The following is a 22515-nucleotide window of genomic DNA, read 5'->3' as shown; positions in this document are numbered from 1 at the left end:
TTTATAGAAAATCGTAAAAGTGATTTACGAAATACGCTTGACGGCGGCCAGAAATGATAAAGATGTATCTCGGAGTTTTTGCAGAATGCAGAGGAAGTTTCCGGTTCTTAATCCGGCGTAGCAGGAAGGAAAACATGATTTCGGATTTTATTACGCGGTTCGGGCCAGAAGATGCTGGCGGTCCTCGATTTTTCGAAGATCGATTGTTAGCAACAAACTAGGTGTTTGAGACGCAATATTACAATAAAAAGCGGCGGAGGCTGGAAAGTATATAAAAAAGTTGCAGACTGTTCGGGAGACGGAAAAATAATCCGGTGACTTTTCTAACCCTATTTAATGATTTAGGTCAAACAGAAAGGTTAGAAAGAGTTCCGAAAATGGTTTATCTTATTTATTGCATTCATCACCGTCCGAAATGCGAGTAAAGAAGTGAAAACGTGGGTCCACTGGTCGGTAGTTGAACGGTATCAGTGCCAATTAATTTGTGGTCCATGATGACATGGCAACAAAGATGTTATCAATCTGCTGTAATCACATGATATTCGGGTAGCCGGATCCGAGATAATGACATAACCCGATCTAATTTAGTCTGCTCGGCTATTACAGCGGATTGTAGACGGTGGCCTGTAGGTCCTATCTAACCAGGCTATCACCATAGTATTAATTACCCGGAGTCCTCCCACTTCATTCACGCTACTTTTGACAAACTAACCGTGATGATGACTAGAAAGCAACCCCATCTCTGTTCCTGCTAAACTGCATAATGTGCCTTCATCATGATTGATTACTGCAGCTGTAGAAATAACAGGCGGACTGACGAGACCAGTTTATTTGCCTTAATTCATTTTACGGGCGTAGCAATGACTGTCAATTTACAGCGCGGTGTATGCTCGAAAATTATGATTATTGTACCAATCGGGGTTTTAAAATTTCGCAATTAACTTGGAAATTTCGTTAACGACAAATAACAGGCGTGAATTTATAGAGGCAACCCGTTATGAAACTAATTGGGGCGTTAAACTAAACATAGAAGCCGCCATCACGGCAAATGTGAGAAAACACCGACAGACAAAAAGTTCCGGATGTCACACACTTAACACACAAAGACGTTTAATTCCCGCTTTTTTCGTAAAAGACTCAGGTAATGAGGCATGTTGATCACCGAACGTCATTAAGGTGCACAAAGCGTCATCAGAACTTTTTACATCCATTAAAGACCCCATTAGAACAATAGATACTACGCGTTAACTGAGGAGTCTCCTAACGATCCGAAACACGTCTAGGTCGCACATAATCCATTGTTTCCTTTTCAACGTCCATATCTTCCGATAAGCGCGTGTTGCACTTTTTGCTCTGGAACACAAAGGCGTCTACGCACCGTGCCATAAATTCCACCGCTAATTCAAGTAATGGTCTTATGTTCCGGACTATAACTCGACTAGAGTCGATCTGACGTAATAAAGTGGCAGTTCTCGTGACTGAGAGGGTCCACCTGAACTACACCGGCTACAAACGAATGGATTCTAATAAGCATAAAATGCTTTAGTTTTGGTGGCAGCGGCTTACCACACGCTCCGTTGTACCGCCGATGCTAAACCGCTTGTTACCGCGTGTTCACGCACCACGCTCTGCCGAACGCCCTCGCTAGCTTTCCGCCTCGATACTCTCTCACGCAAAATTATGGATGCAGCAGAAAAACGGACACGTTTAACTACTGCATGACGCATTCCCGTGGCGCATTACCAAGGAGACCGAGAAGGCCGACCTGGAACAATCCGGCTCGATCCGCAAAATTAGCCCTGGCAGTGCAGGTAGGCGACTTCGAGAAATTTACCGGCCTCTATTAACCAACCCATGCGTGGAATACTTGCACACACAACCGAGAACTGGTTCGAACTTTTTTTATGGTATTATGGATATGTATCAAAATTTAGGAGTTCTTCGAGGATCCAATTTAAATCCATTCCTATTTAATCTCTTCATTAATGAGCTCCTGATGGTTTTACTTGATCTAGGAGCAATTTTTGCTAGAAAATTATCTTTTACCAACCATTATGATATGATATGCAGTTCTACCATCAAGTTCCTCGGTTTTATGATTAGCACTTGTAAAATATTCAGTGACACTAGTGTGATTAAGATCCACAATACGTTTATTCTTAGTACAATGGAATATGCTTCCGCAATTTAGGGTCCATTATATCTATCGTTCAACATTGATGGTATTTACCCAGTTTTAAGTTATCCTGTAAGTGGAATAGTCGTTGGGCAACAAAGTTATTATTATAATCATCTTAATTAGGATCCGAGTCAAGACCTGGCGGAAGAGTGACTCCTGCTTGAAACTTTAAATGGATAACGAAACGCCGTTACCCCTTTTCGAAGAACCCTTGGAAATTATGGGTACAGCCGTGTCGTGACCCCCAAGTCGTTGTAACGCCATGATTACCCTTCCAATCCGCAAACTACCGCCACCTTTGTCACGTTGACGTTCGCTACGAGATAACCGCCACTCATTCAAATTTCCCATCCCGACTAATTGTTGCATTGTTTGCTACAAGAAGAGGTTCCGCCGATCGTAATTACCCTCAAAGAACAACATTCGTTAACGCAGCTCGGCTAAATTTATCGAATTACAACTTTGAATCGTCCATGTGGGGTTAGCGAATGTTCACCCTTGCTTCCGAACGCTGAATCAGTGAAACAGCCGCCACCGGTTCCGTTTAATAAGATTATATACCAAGAATAAAGCCTGATTTTCTGCAGTGTCACACGAAACATTAGTAAGAAAAGTGGTTAATCCATTGTGTCGATGTCTATGGTTGCAGCGTCATTACAATTCCGCTTGTGTGTGTCAATATGAGATAATGAATGCAGTTCGTGCGTCTGGGGGACCAGTGTAAAATTTAAACTTGCCCCACGACTGTTTGGCTACATCTGTCAGTGACGCATGCAGTTAAATCCTTTAATCAATTAGGAATCCTGATGAAGGTTTTTCTGTTTGGCGAAGTCGTGTTAATAATAATCGCTCAATAAAGGGGTAATCTCATTTTGTAGTAATAGGAACGGAGCTACGTGGTCCTAGGAGGGTCGGAATATGCTAAAGTTTATAACTTGTAGTGACAGTGGCGGTATAACAACTAATGTCCTCGGGAGAACATCTCTGGAACGTGCTGCTTTGGTAATAACACACTTAATTGATGGATACGCAGACTAAGACGATAATGGATGAGGGGCGAAGGGACGATTTAGAAGAAGCGTTATTTTTTAAATTTAAACGTTGACAACAACACGACGGGGAAAACTGAGGCAGTCAGTCTCACTTCCTTTGAATATCACCACAATATATATTTTTTTGGATTTATCTTTTTACATGAGAGATTCTTTCATTGTAGGTACCCAGTCAGCGTGTGCCTGCCGGTGAGACGGCCCAAATCACAAGCAGAAAGTAAAAATTGCACCCAGCTGTCGCTTAGAGCATTCTGGCCTGGCGTTGCTTTGTGGGCCTCAAAGTTTTATTTTCCCTCAAAGAACTTATTTGGTTAGGGCTATTGCATTAACAGCGGCTATTAGTTTTTTCCTCACGTCCTCGTCCCTCCCTCAGGCCGCGATACCGTATATAGGGTTATCAATTACAGTCTCCGTGGCTAACGCAATTAGCGTCATTATGTCCCACGATCCAACCCCACAAAGCTGCATCTCACGTGCCACGACATCAAAAGAAAGCTCCTAGCCGAAAAATCCGCGATCCTCCACCTAATTAGAGCTTCAGTTTCCTAAAAGCAACTAGTCAGAAAACTGAACTACAGCGTATGTAAATGGGGCAAGTCATTAAGACGTATTGAATTTCGCGCTGTTGCGTAAAGGAAGTGATTGTGTTCTCTTCTCTCCTAATTCATGCTTAAACCGCAAGCTAAATTTGTGAAGCTCCACTATACCGTAGTCTGAAAGGAAAACTTGGGCAATTTTAAAACAGTTAACAACGTTAAATTAAGCACACGAACTTCAAAGGTGCCAAAGGCGGCCAACTGAGCACGTCTCTGTCAAAGGCTTGGACGACAGCGCCGTCCCTGGACTATTGGCGAGTCCGGTCACGCGTTTCTCCGGTAAGCAACAATGGCCCCGGAGACAACACTGCTAATTGCATTGGCTGTGCGCGTCGCCTTTCGGCTTTGTTATGGCAGAGAACCGCCGCAGATCGGTTCTAATTCTACACTCTTTATGCTTGAAGAATATCATATCTTTCGAGGCTGGATTAGATCGCTCGTACAGGCCTTTCCTCGGGCAGTTTTGACGTTGAAGGGTTCTCCAACTGATCACTAATTTCATTTGCAGGATTTCTCAGAGTAATGGCTGTTCGGTTTGAGCGGTGAAAGCACTTATGTGTAGGTGGAGACAAACAGAAAGGGATTCCTTTTATTATCCCCAACTAGAGCCGCAGCTCGAGATAAGAACACGTACCAGTTAATTTTATGAGTAACACAAACCGAAATCTAATTTTGTGTCCTAGCCGCTCTTCCAAACGAGTAACATGACCACGAAGCCGTTCCAGATTTTCTTGGAACTGGTTGGCCCCGTAGACCAGCCGCTGTCCGAGGGATTGTCGCCTCTATTAAATTTTTTAAATTTTCACCAGTTAAACGACCCAGCGGGTAGTAACGCGAAAATTTAATCCCCGGTGTGTGTATTGTGTGGTGCGGACGTTGCGGGCGCCAAATTCGTTTTTATTTTAGTCGATTTCCCGTGTTTACATGTTTGTAATCCGTGTTTTGGGCGAACGATAATTGCCCACTTCGTGCTTCCTTCCATCAATAAATTGCGCCGTTTCAGCCCGATTCCGAACACAATAATAATATTTATTTTATCGCGACTCCCTTTCCAGATTAAACGTCATCCGAAAATTCTCGGCCGGATGACCACGATTCGAAAACCGCGAGCATCAGCACGGTATAAATTAAAAAACTTTTATGTGCGATAAATCCTATTTATAACAGTTTAATTTAATGTATAAACGCGGATGTTGGACCCGTGCAGACGGACTAGCACGCATTTCCATGCGGGGCTGGAATTATGACCGTTCTAATGAATTATGGGTAATGACCACTGTCCACTCATAATGTGTTTTCCCTGAAAAGCTCATTAATGTAAATGCTTACCAACCCCCAACTGAAACAAAGCGGAGACCGAACGACTTTTTCAGCGATTTTCATTCCACTTTTTTCGAAACTCTATGGTAGTTACGGAGTCATTTGAATTTCGTGCAAAATTAAAATGTTCCATTTATGGCCGGAATCGTGTTGGCGTTTTGCTCCTTTTGTTGTTAGATTTAAAAAGGGGTAAAAACACGTTAAATCCAATGCATATCGTGTTGTTGTTTACGTATTTTGATAAAAACGAAATTAAAGTTGGCTTTCACGTAAAGAGTTCGTGTCTGTTTCATTTATTTCCAGGGAGAATTTTACACGGAACACGTTTTATCAAAGAGGCGCCTGTCAAACATTTATGACGCTCATTCCGGCATTGCACGTCATTATTGAGTGGGGAATCGAGGCATTGCGCGACCGCAACACCACCGACCTAACCGCGTACCGGATGTGTTACCACGTACGTATAGTTGCGGTGCTGAAGCAGTGAACACTGGGCAAATGACTTTTGATGGGTTCATTCGGACGACTTATTCGCAGAAACTTAATTTCTACCCAACCACGTCGTAAATGTGTTGTTTTCGTTCTACTTGATCGAGCTCCTAGAATGTTATCAAATATTCATTGTTTCAGAACTGGAATTATACGAAGCAAACAACACAACGAAAACACGAATATGGACACAATCAAGGGGAGCCACCATTTTAGAGACCCCATTGTGATTAATTTTGTTTCAGGTGTCATGCAGAGGTTAGTATAGATCCCCCACCGTCCGGCCTGTTTTCCGATGATTAGCGGTTTAATTCATGGATATTAAGCGGTACCGAAAAACTTTGCTCGGATTTCCGTGGTCTATCTACGTTTTATCTGTAACTTATCAAGTGCGTATTATTGGCCATTAACATTTCGGCCGGAAATTTGAAAGGAAGGTGTGAGGAAGCATGATAAGGGCACGCCGTCGTTCAAATGGAAGCCTCCCTGGTGTTCCCTATAAGGGGTTAATGTTGGGAGGCAGTCGAACGTTTAGGGTGATATAATTTATTGTTTTTAATATAAGCAAGCATGAAATTTTACAACCCATTTTTCTAAAACAAAAAAAAAAACACGGAACGGTGCACCAGGAACGGTGTCAATTTCCACGGGATTAAATGTGTGCGTTTGTGAAAGGTTTAAGACAACGAACACGAAATCCAATTAAAGGGTTGGGCATTAAACTCGGAGTGAGGTTAAAAAAGCCTTTACTCCATCAGATTACGTTGTAAGATAAACTGGAACCTCGCGGGCAATAAAATGAAAGTCAAACGTTTTAGAGACGATTAAATTTATACTGATATTATAAAACTAGTTTTTCTGGTGTTTAATTAATTGAAACCGCGAGAAGAAAATGTTAAACTGCGAAGTACCCATAAAAGACTTTACACAATGAGGATTTACCCCTTGCCGGTTTATCGGTAGGTGGCAGCAACGTCTAAGCCGCTATCACACAGGGGAACTTTCGAATGCTCCCGGATTAGGAATGGCGTTGTTGACAAAAGCCAGAAAACGAATTTAGCACAACTTAAATAGTCGACGAAATTGCGCCTCTTTGTCGTCTATCAAAAGTGGTCCGACAAGCCTCAAAGAGTTCAAAGTATTTAAATCGGTCTTTAATTCAGTTTTTCCTGCCCGTCTCATATTTCACTGCTATCAGATGCCTACATGGTGTAGTTTATTTGACGTTCTAGTTATTTAAGATTGTTGATAAGGGGCGGGCGCTGCCCTAGGGTAGCATGTTTTGACAATGCGTCACAGCCAACGCAATCACGAACGTTTTTTGCCAAGATGTATGACTAAACGTCAGCTCGATCCGCGATTTCCAACCAAGAACACAAGAACAAATCCGCGCAAGTGTTTGTTTACCTTTCCATTAAGTATAAATGCACGAGAATAATATGCTCGGTTATTAGATTCACGGTCTCCCCTTCCAATCTGATAACGCGCCGTCTGATATTCATACCCTGCATTGATTTTGTAAGGCGTCCTTATCAAGATTTATGTCAATCTTCGGGAAATGGGCAAAATGCAAGGAGAGAAGAAAAGTAATGGAACGTTTCACGAGTTTACGAGTTACGACACCGTTAAAAAGTTTATTAAAAAGTGTATCAAGCTCCTCGTTAAAATCAATGGACAGTTAAAGATATTACGGAATAAGCAACGAACAAACAGTAGCAAATTGCCCGCTATTTCTTTTAATTAAGGAGCGAACCCTTGCCTCTATTAAATAAAGCAAGTTACGATGGGCTGATGCGAAGCGATATTGTTTGTATTAAGGACACGAAAGCGGCTAATTTCGATAAATAAGCGCGATTATGGAACGTGCTGCAATTTACACATGCCGTGGTAAAACTACTGGAAACAGTTACATTAAAACCTTGTGACTTTGAGTTTTAGTACTACGTCTACGTAAATCAAACAGCATAAGTTGATCGAAGTAAGTGTACTTCATACGATATTTCAGCAAGAAGTTGAAAAGTTTCCAAACAGAAATTAGGAGCATCCAAACGGCATTCTTGCGGTGTTACATCAAGCACGGGAAAGCGTCGGAGTTCGGTAGTTGAAATCGGAATATTTAACTTCCATTTGAAGAAAATCGCCTTGCGAACCGCTCCCCCTCGTCGCAAATCCATGACTGAGGGTAACCGAAATATTAAAATTTCAGCGCCCCTCCAGGTGGTAGTCTGAATAGAACACCTGAATTTTACATTAGTCAAGCAAGTCTAATCTGTTAGCTCGTTTAACTCGCTCGCTTCTACTCAATTATTTGGCGATCAATTTCAAGGGTTTAGACTTGAAACCAAACTTTCCAAGATCTCGCACGGCGAGCGGAAAGTTGAAAATTTATGTATAATCTAAGAAAGCGGCGCAAAAACTATAACCACAGCTAGTGATAGCAACTGCTCACTTCGCCCCCCATCTATTATGCAGGTTCTTTTGTGGCACAACGAGGTGTGAAAACTGCGGGTGATGTGTACCATGCACGTATTGTTTTCGAAAGTGCATTGTTATAACCTCACCCCTTTATTTGTGCTTGAGATGAACATGGTCTATTTGAGGATTATCTGCAGCGACCCCTGCATTTATCGAGCGTCCGTAATTAAAAGAGATCACGTTTCATATTTTCGGTTTAATTAAGAAGTTCCGAATTGGAAATTACTTATCGTCAGGCGAAATTATTTAGACAATTCATATCTATGAACGGATGATTTAGGGAGCCAACGGACGCCGAATATAGATGTTTTAATTACGGCGCGATTTTAATTATGATTTCAACGATAAATTACCACGTAAAAATCTTCGGGAATTAAACACAAAGAGATGTTTGCTCATAATTTGTTTATTCAACGCAGCGTGTCTTTCGGTAATTAATCAAACAGTAGAACGCTCACATTCTCTTCCGAGAGTGTTATCACAAGCGCACCTCTTGTTCCCAAGCCTTTTGTCTGGAAACTTGAACACTTTTTGCTCGGTGTTTTATAGGCTGTTAATTTCAGATTTATTTATGTACACCGTAAATTCATATTATCAAAGTGAAATTTAACACTGGATGCACGAAAAATTACTTTTGTGCGAATGACAACCTCGAATTTATGCTTTGATGATAAATGAACTCACATTGCTCCGACGTAAAGCGAATCTCTTTTGCTGTCCACGTAGAACGTGCGGTAGTATAACATCCCACAAGAGAACTCTCGCACATGATCTGCAAAAGAAAAACAAACGTTAATATTAATGCTCAGGTAGAGGATTTCAGTCAACACCACACACAATTTTCCACTTGCGAAACGCGCACTGCTAAAGGCAAAACGGAAACTTAGTCAACTGAAAACTAAATATTTCTTTTTGCTCATTACATCCCGCCACCACGGAAAAAACACCCAACGTTTCTCTAGTTCTCACACTGGAAATAACGTTCTTTTACAACAGTCGTAATTTCATAATTGCGATCTCTCTAGTTGCATCCACGAACACTTCTGCCATTTTGTTTCACAACGCAATACATCTTATTTCGGGTTAGAGCTTCCTCGGGCTATCACGGCAGTCAATTTTATGGCAGCCAAACGAGTCATAGTAAAACTTTTATATCCATTTACGTAACCCTTCAAGACGAAATGGTCAGCGCGGATCAAAGCAATCGCTGAATTGATTTCAATCATAAAGTGAGAACTACGTACAGAAGAGCTGACTTGTCGTCTAGGACGTTTTTTCATTGTACGACGAAATCGTACTAGCGAATGAACTCGTTTCCAATTTTCGGAACCGTTTCAATTTTTTAATCCACTTAACTTTATGCCTGATAAAATTGAAAGTGAGTTTAAAATATGCCATAATGCGGCTCACATTTTCACCAGGCGAGTACAAGTGCCTTCCATGTCTTATCTTTCATAAATGCAGCTGCTCATATTGTCGTAAAAGCCAAAAAGTTCCCAAGAGTTCCAAAATGATGCAGAAAAATGTCTTACGACTCGACATTATAGCCTCATATATACTTAATTCAAGTTTATGCACTGGAAGAAGAAGGGAAACGTTGTGCATTCATTTTTGCTAAAAGCATAGACAAATGTTCGGAGCGAAGACTTCCATCGTCTGAATGTTTAATCTCTATCGGAAAGGGTTGATTTTGGGGAAAATCTTGCAGCGGCGGTTCCCGACTATCAAAAATTCATGAAAACGGAAAAAAACAATTGTGTAAAAACGGGAAAATGTAATTGGTCTGTAATTTATGAGGGATCAATACAAACAAAAGCATTGTTCGTTGGCCTGTCACGAAGGTTAAAAATATAGTTATTATGATATTAATAGAGGCACTAGCATGAAAAATGTGTCTAGTCCGGACACACGCCTATAGAGCATTCAGGGTAACCGACAATAATAGAAGGGTAATAATCTGCGGGCGAGCGTCCAGCACACGTGCCGCTGTGGGAACAAATATTTTTATTACCACTCAATATCTGAATATTCAGATTGAAATTTCCCACCGAATTTACCCCGGTCGAAATTACACGTCTCCAGCATTTCGGACACGTTCGTTCCAATTATGATCCAGAGGACAATAACAAAGTCTTTCTGGGCTGGTGGACACGGCAATTGAATTTTAGACGCGACTAATTACGTTACGGCCTCTCTTTATTTTGCCGAAAAAACTCCACAACACAGCCAGTTTAATTAGCAAATCCACCCAAGAATCGTTCCTGTTCGCTTGACCGTAATGAATGTTGCCGGCAAAAGGTAATTATGGTAATCAGGACGGCGGCGGCGGAGGTGTGAGAAACGACACGGAACTACTGTGATCAGTCTGCTGAAGCACTTGAAATGTTACCTTATCTCTGCCTCCAGTCGCTAGTTTAGATCACGTCCCTGCATCGCGCTCCAACGGACAAGAAACATGGTGCAAATTTACCAAACTCGTGTTTTCTTATGTTAAATGTCATCATTGATGTTAGTTAGCGGAACTACATTTGTTGAAAAGTCTAGTCTAGTTGTAACAGTGGTAGGGTTTAGGGCGTTTTGTTTTTGACTTGATTAGCAAATCCACGAAGAATCGTTTCTGTTCGCTTGACCGTAATGAACGTTGCTGCCAAAAGGTAATTATGGTAATCAGGGTGGTGGCGGCGGAGGTGCGAGAAACGACACGAAAGTAGTGTGATCCGTGTGCTGATGTACTTGAAATGCTACCTTATCGTTACTTCCAAGTCGCTGGTTTAGACCAAACAACGTCCGTCAAAATGACACTTTGGAAAATGGAGGGTAAGGAAACAGGAAGACCGTGGGAGCGAACGTTACACGCGACCTACACTACGTTTCAATTTCGACGATATGCACGGAGGAAGAGGAGTAACAGGATCATCGCCACCACGAGAACATAAACTTCAGCATACATGTCGTGAAAGTCGAGATAATAAAGTTGTAGAGACAAAGTATTCGTTCGTATGGAAGATTCAAGTGAACGGTAGTTGAGGAAGTCACTTCGGCAAACACCTCGATGAAAGTCTTGTGGAGTTCGCAGATTTCCATAATCTGGGAGAAATCATTAGCTATAGATCGCACTTTAGTCAGCGATTTTTCGGTATATGCTAAAGTAGCGCCAGCAAGTTTTATTACTCCAAAAACAATTATGATTCTGAATGGAAAGTGAATATCAAGGTTGTTGCTAAAAATAACAAATAGTGAACTGAAGGAAATCTGATAATTCATTTAGCTAACAACGGCGGCATAAAGAGTTCGGGGAACTTGTTTGTATAAGAAAGCACGACTAGTATAACTATCCCTTGAAAATTATACGCTTTTAAATAGGCCATTATAAGAATAATTTTGTACTAGGAGCCATTTACTCGACTTTGCCGTAACTACTTACGCGATAAGGTTTCATAACTAGTTCGGTTGTTCCGATTAAATTGTAGCATGTCTACAAAGTACACAGACATATTTCAAACAAAAGTGCTCCTTATGCGTTATCAAGGCAGTATTTAACGCTGTTTAGCTAATAATTAGGTCTTTTACGTGTATTTAAACGAGACATGCCATATTGGTAATTTCGGCCAGCAACTTTCCGACTGGCGTTTTCGTAATGTGTTCAATGATCACGTGACAGAAGATAACGTGCAGGAGAACCCGCTGCATTTCTAATAGATCCGCGGATTGCATGAGTTATGAGCTGTTTCACCTGTACAATTACATTGATAAGAACGATACCTTGTATACATTTACATTTCCAACTTAATTAGTTGTACGCTGGGGCCTCATCAGGACCGAGACGTCCTACTTCTGGAAAGCGTATCACGAAGCACGGAAGTCCGCATAATGAATTGTGTTTCAATAAGAGCTATGCAACCAACACAACACACCAAATCGGGTATATCTATGACCCTCGCCATAATAGCCTTTTTCTTGTTAGTAAACGCGCTTAACCCAATCCCATTAAAGCTATCTGATAACGTGTCGAAGCGGTCAAACCGAAAGCACGCCACGAAAGATCAAACCAGCTTAAGACTGTTAGAACGTATCAGTAAGCACGGTGTAAACACACGCGACAATTGATAATGTCAGCCGAACCATACGTCTCCATAGTGGAATAAAATAATTGGACTTATCAAAAGCAAGCTATATCGTAACTCGTGACTTCAATATGCTTTACACGCGGTTCGGGAGAATGGATTCTGGTCATGCAAGCCGGAGCATGTGCAAAAACTTCACTACTTCCACCACTATCTGTGAGTTTCATGTATCACGCTACATTTTCTGCGGCAAACTTCCATACATGATCGGTACAGCCGTGGAAATTAGCATGTTTCGGTTGACTACAGGTCGCCATTTTGGTATTTTAATAATCACGGGGTTTGTAATACTCCGTGTTCGATAAGGATCATGTTAAGCGGTGTTTCGACAATGCGTCGTCGGATTTCGTGCCGAAAAGGCTTTGGCGCAATTGTTAGGTTAGCATTATTCTTGCGCGGCAATAAAAATTTGCCAGACAATAACTTCGGTAATGTACATTGTTTTCCAAGAACAATACCATCATGCAAACTTACACAATCTGTCTGCAAAAACTTCCGAAGTTGCTTGTTGACTTCGAGTTTTCACAAGTACTAAAAACAAAAAGCGGCTGCGGCTTCCTGATTCCGCCCTGTCGCAACGAAGCGATATGACACCAGGAATTCGAGAGATATTCCTGAAATCGATATCCACCTTCGAGCAACACGTGAAGCGGACTCGAGTTGTTAATCAGGAATTCATTTAACCGATGGCCGATCTTTGCGAAAACCTGGGTCTTAAACGACTCTAATGCCATAATTTGTATGCCGAATGAATAAAGACGTCGCGTCTGGGCAATATACTCACAAATAATGTATTTAGCCTCGGCATAAAGAAGCATTACGGCAAAATCAGTGCACCTGTGTCCCCACGAGCCGCTTCGCCTACCTTACGGTAACCGACTACTACGTATGCAGCTGAATTAGCATTCCCGGCGACCCGTCGTTACCTAGCTCGCCCAAATTACGGCCTTTCTCGCCTAAATCCATCGCAAAAATGAGAACCGATAAAATATCCCCATCAGCTGACTCGTGCGTGAGATTTAGAGCCTTCACCGGCGAACGATACGAATTATGACGTCATAAACGCTACGGTGGTACTTTTTTACGGTTATTTCATTTATTATCGCCACAACTTGTTCGATTGTTGGCTTTACATCACTTCAACGAGATCGTCATCGATATGCTTTGTACGATGAACATACGATCGAAAAAATTACGAGCTGCAGTAAATCCTGTTTCAATTGTATTTCCGTTCATTCAAAGCTGTTGTGCCGGCTTTTGTACCACCCGGATTAATCCGAAAAAATCAAATTTATGGCCGCCGTTGCAATCTTGTTAGAGATGATAAACGCACTCGAGTTAGACTTAGTATTTTTAAAATACCTGTCGTAAATCCACACATGTGATTCTCCGCATAATGGGGCAAATTTGAAGGCAGCAAAAAGAAAACGTGCTGCGTAAGGGTCGGCATAAATCAGCAGTGTTTAAGTTGCGCGATGGGTTTTTGCCGCTTTTTGTATTGTAAAAGTTTAATTTTGCGAAGTGATGGCTTGAATTCCGATCGCAGATCGTCCAACAATGGGCTAACGCGTTTGCAGATGTAGCGCGTCCCATAAACACAAAAGGTTCTTCGGAGTGTTATTGTTTTCGTCATTCATAGTCGGAAAGCTAATATTACAAGTTCATAATTCTAACAGAGATTCTCATATGGCGGGCACTTAAATCATCCTTTATTAAAAGCGTAGTGGGTCTCCGCGCGGATAGAAAAATAATTTAGATTCTTGGTAGTCCCTCTAAATTACTGAGAGTCTAAAGTTTAATGGAAAAGTTATCCCGGTTAAAAATCGGGTAAATGGCGGATCTATTTTGCAAAGTGCAAGATCTCGTGTTAATAAAAAGGCCGGCGGCGATGTGAACTGGGGCATACAAACTATAAAATCCTAAAAGTAATCCGGTCTAATATATTAAGACGGTCCATAATTTTGCTTTATGGAAGCAGTGAAATAGATTGGATCCATTCGAGTGATCCGCAAAGTTAAGAGTCCGTTCTTGGCAGCGGCATAGAAAAAACAATAGGAGACCTCCGCCAAGAAAGGGAAGTATCCAAACCATTGGTTTTTATTTCTATTCATGAATTGAATCCAAAGTCTTACGCTTTTCTGAATTAGGGCTCAACTGTTCGGATCTCTCCCGGATACATCCAGTTATACATGTCGCCTCTATTAGAGTTGCGAAAGTTCGAGTTCGGACCGTGTTCCTCTAGGATCTTTATTTCACTTTTCAATAACGAATTTCCCCTAATTGGCCTCGAGCAGTCGTCCTACGGAAAGCTTTCCCGTCGCCACGTAACGTTCATTAAAGCGGTCATAACAGATGTATAATTTAATGTTTTATATTATCGTAAATCACAATTACATCCTCGAATGAATGAGTCATGGCACGACGAACACAATCAAACTCTATGCACGCGAATGATAAAACGCAACAAAGGTCAGCAAGCGCACAATCTAGTCCACAGCAGCACCTGATCGCGATTCTCCGACTTATTTTCGCAATCATAACAACCCGCACCGACGAATACTTCATCCAGCAAGATTGATGAGTGCACAACTTACATATGAAAATATTCCGAACGCCTCTTTGAATATAAAACGAGGGAACTCGAAGCTTTGACATCGTTTCCCAAAGAATCGAATTAAATCAACTCATCTCTTTCTGTCACTTTGAAAGAGTTGCGACGATCGATACGCGCTCGTTTACTTAAAAATGCGGTTATTATGCGCCTCTTGAGGTATTTGCCTCTACTACAAAGGTAAACCGCATAATCCAATTTGTCCGTCGTTTGAAATTGTCGTTTTCTCAATTTACTCGATTAAGGTTTCATGTCGTCTACACGGCTATTTTTCAGTCACATTTACGGTATTGAAATAATGTAGGGCTGCGGTCGACAGGCCGAAATTAAGAAGAAAAGAAACACGTACCGAGGTCAAGGGCGCCGAATAATTCGTTGTCGTAATGAAAATCGAATCGGCGTAAACCGGCGAGAAACCGGTTTCGCGTCATCGAAACCGGTTTCTCGCTCCAAAGCTCTGCTGAGTTTGAAGTTTTAAAATTCAGCTTATCTGTTGCTGGAATCTTGCATCTGGTCAAATTAAGTTGTTCGAATGCAGGGTGCATAAAATCGTGGATAATAAAACGGAATTAAGTCGTTGTGCATCCGGTACGCTCCGCATTCGTACCGTGCGTATATTTTCGTAACGTTTACTAAAGGGCCAGATGTTTCTACTCGTATATCACATAGTTGTTGTCTTAAGGACTGCTATAAATATAGAAAATACTCCGGCTCCCTTGTACGTAAATCGCGGGGGAAAAAAATCCGATACGGTGCACCCACAGACGTATAGAGAAACTTAGAAATTTCGTACGAAACTTATTTCCTTTCTGAAGTAACATGTTTTAATAAAAAGCAAGTGAAGCATTTACCTTCCCGAAAAGATAAATAAAAACGTAAATTGTGCGTAAGGAAAGCGTTTACAATGCCAATTCCTGCGTATACTGCAGGAGGGAGCAAATTACAACACTACGTCTGGGGTACGGGGGCCGAGATTTGAAAAATTGTTAAGTATGGCGGAAATTTTCAGCACGGCGTTGTGGTCTAATAAATTGCAATTGAACAGTGAAATATAAATTACAGCACAAATATTAATGATTTCATTTAAATGTAAATCGGACGCCATTACCGAACATGTGTTATTGCAAAATTTATCGATATCGCTGCGCTGTCGCTGCGACCCGACGTTTGACAAAATTCGATCATTTCTTCCAATACCGAGTATGTTTTGACCTGAGTTGGATCCCTGAGAAGCTCCAGGTTGCTACAAATGTATAGGAGTAAATAAAAATTCGATATTAATTAAGACAGTCTGCGTAACGTAATTTCTTGTCGTGGAAGTTGGAACATAACTTTCGGTCTTTTAACGAAAATCTAATTTTTACCCGTCGCGCCTCTTGAGAAGTAGTAATCAAAGGCTCCGAGAGCGGACCGATGCTGTGATTTACATGTGTAATGCCGGCATTATCTTTTAATTAAGCCCAGCGTTTCCCTGATAAACTAATTAATCATTCGCGTTGCGGGGCGGCGTAATTATGCTGAACTAATCGACCATGTTTTCAGCATGTTCTACAAATTATATCGAATTAAGTTGCAATATCTGTTTCCTACAGCCAGTGTAATTCAGCTCGTGCATAAGCATCCACGAAAATTTCTAATCCCGTTATACCTTGGACGTGTGCATGCACGGCCAAATGGCGCAGGTTCGCGGCAATTTTGTTCGCCAGAACGTGCCCGAGAACGTCGAAGTAAATAAACCAATAAATTGCGTGCAGTGCTTTGTGTACGACCGAAGAAACAAACAACAAATTCGTCTTCGAAATTCGCGAAAACTGCTGCATCCTGTTCCTGTATTCCCGTCTTATGGCCTGGAAGAATCCGAGCCGAGTTACAGACCTTAGTTCGAGTTCTAGATAACCAGAAAGTTGGGACTCTTTAATGGATTTCGCGAGTTAAATATGTTCATTTCTCATCTAGAAACCGGGGTAATCTTAAATTAAATCCAAATTTATAATTAATTAAAATTCTGTTTCCGGGAATCAAAGAACTTTACGCAGTAATCAAGTTTGCGCCGCATCTATGTTCCCGAAACTGTAATTTGTTTATTGAATGTCGGGAGATTATTACGAACGGTTCGGAATTATCTATTGTTAATCAAAACTTTCGTGAGTAGGACAAATGGGGTTTGGCAGGGCTATTAAAATATTGATGATTGGTAAGAATGGGAAAGTTTGGTAACTATTCCTAAATATAGTGTGCAGGGATCAACATGACATGCGATATGTCGTGTCGATGTTGGTTTACTTCACTGAAGGAGAGTTTCCGAGTTGTAAATTGTATGACATTTGCTACATTTTCTTTCATTTCGAGCCAATAAACAACTCATTAACACGTTTCGTGCTTCTTTCTGTCATAATAACTCAAATCTATTCCCCAAACTAAACACAGCACTTGTACACATTATGTCGTTCAAAGTCGCCACCACGTAATGTTAAATTATCTTTTCAAGACTCGGGCGGTTGCTGAAATTTTCGTAACAAGTGGATTCGTTTAGGACGGAACGACGTTCTAGGCAGTTTCTGCGTGAGAATAGCGAATTTAAAAGCTAACCAGAAGTCCAGAAGTTGTTTATTTCCGAGCGACGCGATTATGCACAATTTACCAAACTCTGTTATGTGTGCGTTCCTCGGTATAAATAAATCCCCCGGGCTTATTTATTCTCTTTGTGTGATATCGGCTGTAAGTGGCTCTGTTTTTCTTCCCAAGTGAAGTGCATTGACGGCAATTCCATCGCAATTTGTTTCAACACACTATACAAAGAAGAAAACATTCATGTTTGATAGTCCGTAGTAAGGCAATGGCATTTTGAATAATCTGAACCGTACGAGAACATGCACTTACAAAGAGAATTAATTCCGCTGGAAGATTAGTGAATGTTAATATTCCCTTGTTATGCGGTAAGACGAATAAAATATTCAGACCATCATATTGAGACTGAGTAGTCTGTATTATAATCGTATCTGCTTCGAGTGGTCTATTGTGGTCGCAATGAGGAAAATTTCATAAATTCATCTTGAGATCCCGTACCGCCGTTCCCTCACATTTAGTTCGGTTTCGAATTCGAGGAAATTAAATATTTTGCAACATAATTAAATTCTGTATTTGGAACATCTGGCGCGTTTTCCTTTCCACTAATGTTGATACCTTTAGTAGCGCTAGTTTTTTCCGCTTAATAAACCGCATCCAATATTCAGCTGACAGATTTTGAAAAATCACGCATCGCTTAACAGGGAATTAAATTCCGTTTGTGCAGACACAAGGAGGGTCGGATTGGAGCGCGATTGGAAAATATGTATCAGAGATTCGAAATTAGAACGAATGGCATCGGTGCGTCATATACTGCGTCGAATAAATAATACCGAAGGGGAATTAGCGGAGGTTCTGGAACGAGCCGCACACTGTCTCTGGAACTACTACGGTTTTACGATAAATATTTTACTACTGCGCGGTAATAATAAATTAGACTTCTTTCCCTCTTCTTGGCGTCTTGGATTAGGGGAATTATATATGGCTGGCACAGTATTCGAACCGATCTTTTCACTTTGCTCCAAGGCCTTCAATGCTAGCAGAGATAACGTATTGCCATAGAGTTTTGACCCCGTTCGTAATGGAATTAGATATATGGTAATGCGGAGGAGTAAACAACTGATCGAAGAAGGGGTAGAACAGTGAAATCTCACTTTAAGACTTGTTTTGATCCCGTCGACGGGACTATTAGGTTAAGCAAGATCTACGACTCACTCCTAGACTCCTAGACCCGAAATTCTGACGATATGAGATGCGTTAAATGAAAATAAGGGTGGAATACAAAAAAATTGATCACATTCTGGAAATGAACTTCAGCTCTATCCAACGATAGAAGTGATCCTATATCTGCTATTTCCATTCGGGAGCGTGTCTGGATTTAGCAGAGGCAACAAAAAGCTCCTTGGCGCTATTTCTAGTCTAAACTTAGGCGACCGCGCGATCAAGAATTCCCGCGAATATGCATGCAGTCGTTCCCCCATTGTCACTTTCAATTACAGATTTATCTGTTTCTCAAAGCCCACCACATCCATTGATGGTTGCGCTGTAAATATTTTATAGGAAATAAATCGCTGTGGAGGCAGCAGGGCATTGCCATTGTATTTCTCATGGGACTGACAAAACTAACGCCAGTGCGGCTGCACATTGACAGCTACACAGGGCAAAATCCCTCCGCGCTGAATTTTTTATAACATCCGAGTTAGTTACAGCCGAATTAATTCAAGCCGTGACTTTATTTAAACAGATACAGGTGTTTAATAAAAACAATTGTGTTGAGGGTGAGATCCACCGCTTGACAAATGCGTCTCCGTGGCATCCCCGTTCACGTGTCTGATTAAATCCCGTGTTCATTCAAGTCCGACGGTTTTTCTTGAATCTTAATTCAAATTAAGCAAACGACGGCAATCTGCTTAGACTCGGCGGAATCTCCGGATTTAAACGAAAATTAAACCGCCGGATTAACCTGAGACGTAATTGTGGAGGAGCGGTGCGGCCAACCTTTCTGTTCGGTTGCCCTTCGAAAATTTATTTCGCACAGAAGGATCCCCGATGTCCTTCACATAATCCTACACACTTTCGAAACTCGGGTTTGCGATTCAGCACACGTTTTCGCCAAGCTTTGCCTCGTTAAAAATGTATTTATCTTGGTCTTCGGCTGCTTTAAATTTTCCTGCGAGTCTATAGCTGGTATTGTCTTAGTTTTTATATCATCGGCGAAGGGCTCCTCGAGAAAGTTCTCGACACGTGGGTTGATAAGTGCGGGACGTAACATTCTTAGATTATTGATTCGTTTTTTAACACTAGTTTTTAACTCCAGACAGTGGGGACAAATCGCAATAAAAAAATTAAGAAACTACAGATAATCAAACCCTTGACGATAGTCTAGAGGTACTTTTTATGCATGCCGAATGCGTTTATAAGAACAAGAACGCCGAAAAGAGAAAACCACTACCATGTAACCAATCAATAGGAAAAGCTTCGACGAAAGTGATACAAATTGGATAGATTTATGATACGGGTCTTCAGATTTACTACAGCAGGTGTCGTCAGTAAAGCTTACTGTCAAATTAATTGTCGTAGGTGAAAAGAGGTTAAATTAAGCTGTTAGACAAGAAATTTTAATCCCTCTATGGACACATGCATCACGACAGAAAAACGAGAAAATTTAATTGTCCACCAGCATGGAATTCGGAGTTGGTTTTCACAAGAGCGGCAGAATGTGTATATAAAACACCTTAAAGAATCTTCTAAACAAGATCGACGTAAACTGAAGCTAGATAAAACGTACACAACTAACGTTCGAATGTTACACCATGAACCAGAACGAACGAAATTGAAATCAGTTTTGGGGATCTCTTCGAATGAATTGACGCCATCAGTGAATCGAATTGTCATCTATACTTGTGGTACCTACGTGGGAAAAGATTCCGGGGGGATTATCGTCTGTTATCTTTCGTAATAAAAGCATCAACAGTTTAGTTACGAAGCAAAGACCGTCAGTTTCAACGCCAGACAGGTTGTAACAACCTTGCAGTTACATTAGCAACAAGAAGCTCCTTGAGGGGTCTCTTGGGTCCGGAGTAGTAGATAAACTAAATGAGTGGTATGTCGGTAACGTTTATTGCATGATGAAAGTTAGAATTCAAGGAACGGCCGTCCAACTTTCATTTAATCCGATGGTAATTCAATATATCAAGCTTACACCTCACACGTCGTGTTAAACGCTGCTTTAAATGTTGGGATTTCATGTATCTCCATAATAAATTTTCGCAATTAAGTCCTGCTGAAACGAATAGAATTATAAATTTTTTTGAGGGCAATTTGTCATTTTAAGTTATCATAATTTCCGTGATAATTTTCAATTTTTATGTAATTGCTGTTGCTGTCCAGTATAATGGGAAACGTGCGTGCAAATAAGAATGCTTTATTCCATGCAAGAAGATCTAGAGTTTAATCGGAGGCTCTGTTCATCGGTGATTTTCAGCGTGTCGAGGTTTGTCCGGAGTATCGCTTGCGAAATTATTAAGCGTCCGCCTAAATTAGGGAGAATATTTGGGGGCAAAGTGTTTGTTGATTATTTTCGGGGCGACTTGTTTACTTCCGGCGAAAGCGGCAGGATAAACTGCCATTATATTGTTATTAATAGAATGACCCTCGTAGGACCTACTCGTTACTGTAATAGCTTTTACATGAAAAATTCGTGATTTATGTGTCAAGTATTAAGCGCTCGAATTACGGAAGTCTCGGTTCACGCATAAACTAATGCGGTACACCAAAATAGGCTATTTCGTTGCATAAATGTACGGAAATTTATCTCCGGAAGCTATTCAGGTAAGCATTTTAACGCCGAAACTTCAAGTTGCTTTTGTTCCACACAATGCGGGAACTCCACTGGATTACGTCTCGGGCAATTTATTGGTTATTAATAAACGATGAAAAAGCTCGCCCGCATTATTCGCCGCGCTCATTTTGCTTTTTTACCTCTTCATTACGCGCATTCATTGACTGCTGCATATGCAAGCACCACCTAATCGTGGCAAAATTCCAGCAACCCTTTCCGCCTCGGATCCATGACGGAACCGCAAAGCCGCTGTTCTTTGGGGGATAAAATTAACAAGAAATACACGAAAGGGGCTACTTTCAAGTGTACGAACTTGAATGAGGTTGTAAAGTGAATTTTTAAGCCGCTTTGCGTGCCCTAATTTCCATCGCCGGCTTATACATCATTTTTTCATTTTCTTTACTGGTTTTGTTAGACCTTTCCTGCCCGTAATGGTACAACAGCACCTCTTTCAAGGGATAATTTAAATTTTACGCCGCAAATCCCAAACGGCAACAGCGACGGACTGTCAACACTTTAGAATCATGCAGGTACGCATAGGGAAGGTCAAAACATGAATTGTTAATCGTTTCCCCGAAAATTTATTCCGTTAGAAATAACGAAGCTGCGTAGACACACTTATCCATCTTCCACTCGCAAGACAGCATTATTTTCCCCCGTGTACTGAAAGAATGGCTAAAATTCGTTCTTCTTAGCCTTTCTTATTATCGCTTGATGTGTTGTTGCAAAAAAAATCGTTCAAGGATCGGACTTGTCAAGGATATTTGAATCCCCACGAGGCACTGGTATATCTGAAGAAATAACATCGCTCCAGCTTGTCAATGAAATGACAATGAACAATTGAGAACCATTTACGTTACAAAAAGCGTCGTTCAAATAAATGATTATAGGATCGCAGTAGGTCATGCAAATGTGCCGCCTCTCAGATTTTGACCTTACTAAATCCCTAACTGGATGCCTAAATGCTCCATACCTTTTTAAAATATTGTAATAACATTACAATGAAAAGGAACAAATTTATTGCGGTCAAACCTCACATGTTCACTCTATTTTTAATTTCAAAAATGTTTTGTAATCCATGTTGCAACAGGAATTCCCGACCGCTGAGGACATTTTGTCAAAGATGTTTGCGGATTCTGCTCAAATGGTCTCAAATCTGATATTGAAGGTCTTCCACGAGATTTCTCTTTATTGATACTGCCAGTTCGAACAAATCTGTTGATTACATGTCTAACGTGAGCCTCTAACGATATTTCTTGAATT

The 22515-nt window shown here is 41.0% G+C and overlaps 1 protein-coding gene across 2 annotated transcripts in view; it reads right to left on the bottom strand.

The window, feature by feature from the left end:
* LOC135127253 (semaphorin-2A) overlaps positions 1 to 22515 on the bottom strand; it is a 917845-nt gene that overhangs the window by 62633 nt on the left and 832697 nt on the right. For both annotated transcript variants that reach the window (XM_064053681.1, XM_064053680.1), the window contains one exon: positions 8796 to 8883. In XM_064053681.1, coding sequence (XP_063909751.1) covers positions 8796 to 8883 — 88 coding nt within the window. The remainder of the gene's footprint in view (positions 1 to 8795; positions 8884 to 22515) is intronic.

The sequence above is a fragment of the Zophobas morio genome, unplaced genomic scaffold (assembly GCF_036711695.1).
Source record: "Zophobas morio isolate AGI-343-1 ecotype UQ-CSIRO unplaced genomic scaffold, CSIRO_AGI_Zmor_V1 ptg000011l, whole genome shotgun sequence".
Classification (NCBI taxonomy): domain Eukaryota; kingdom Metazoa; phylum Arthropoda; class Insecta; order Coleoptera; family Tenebrionidae; genus Zophobas; species Zophobas morio.
Note: the sequence above shows the minus strand (reverse complement) of the source record. Positions and strands in the feature narration are given on the sequence as shown.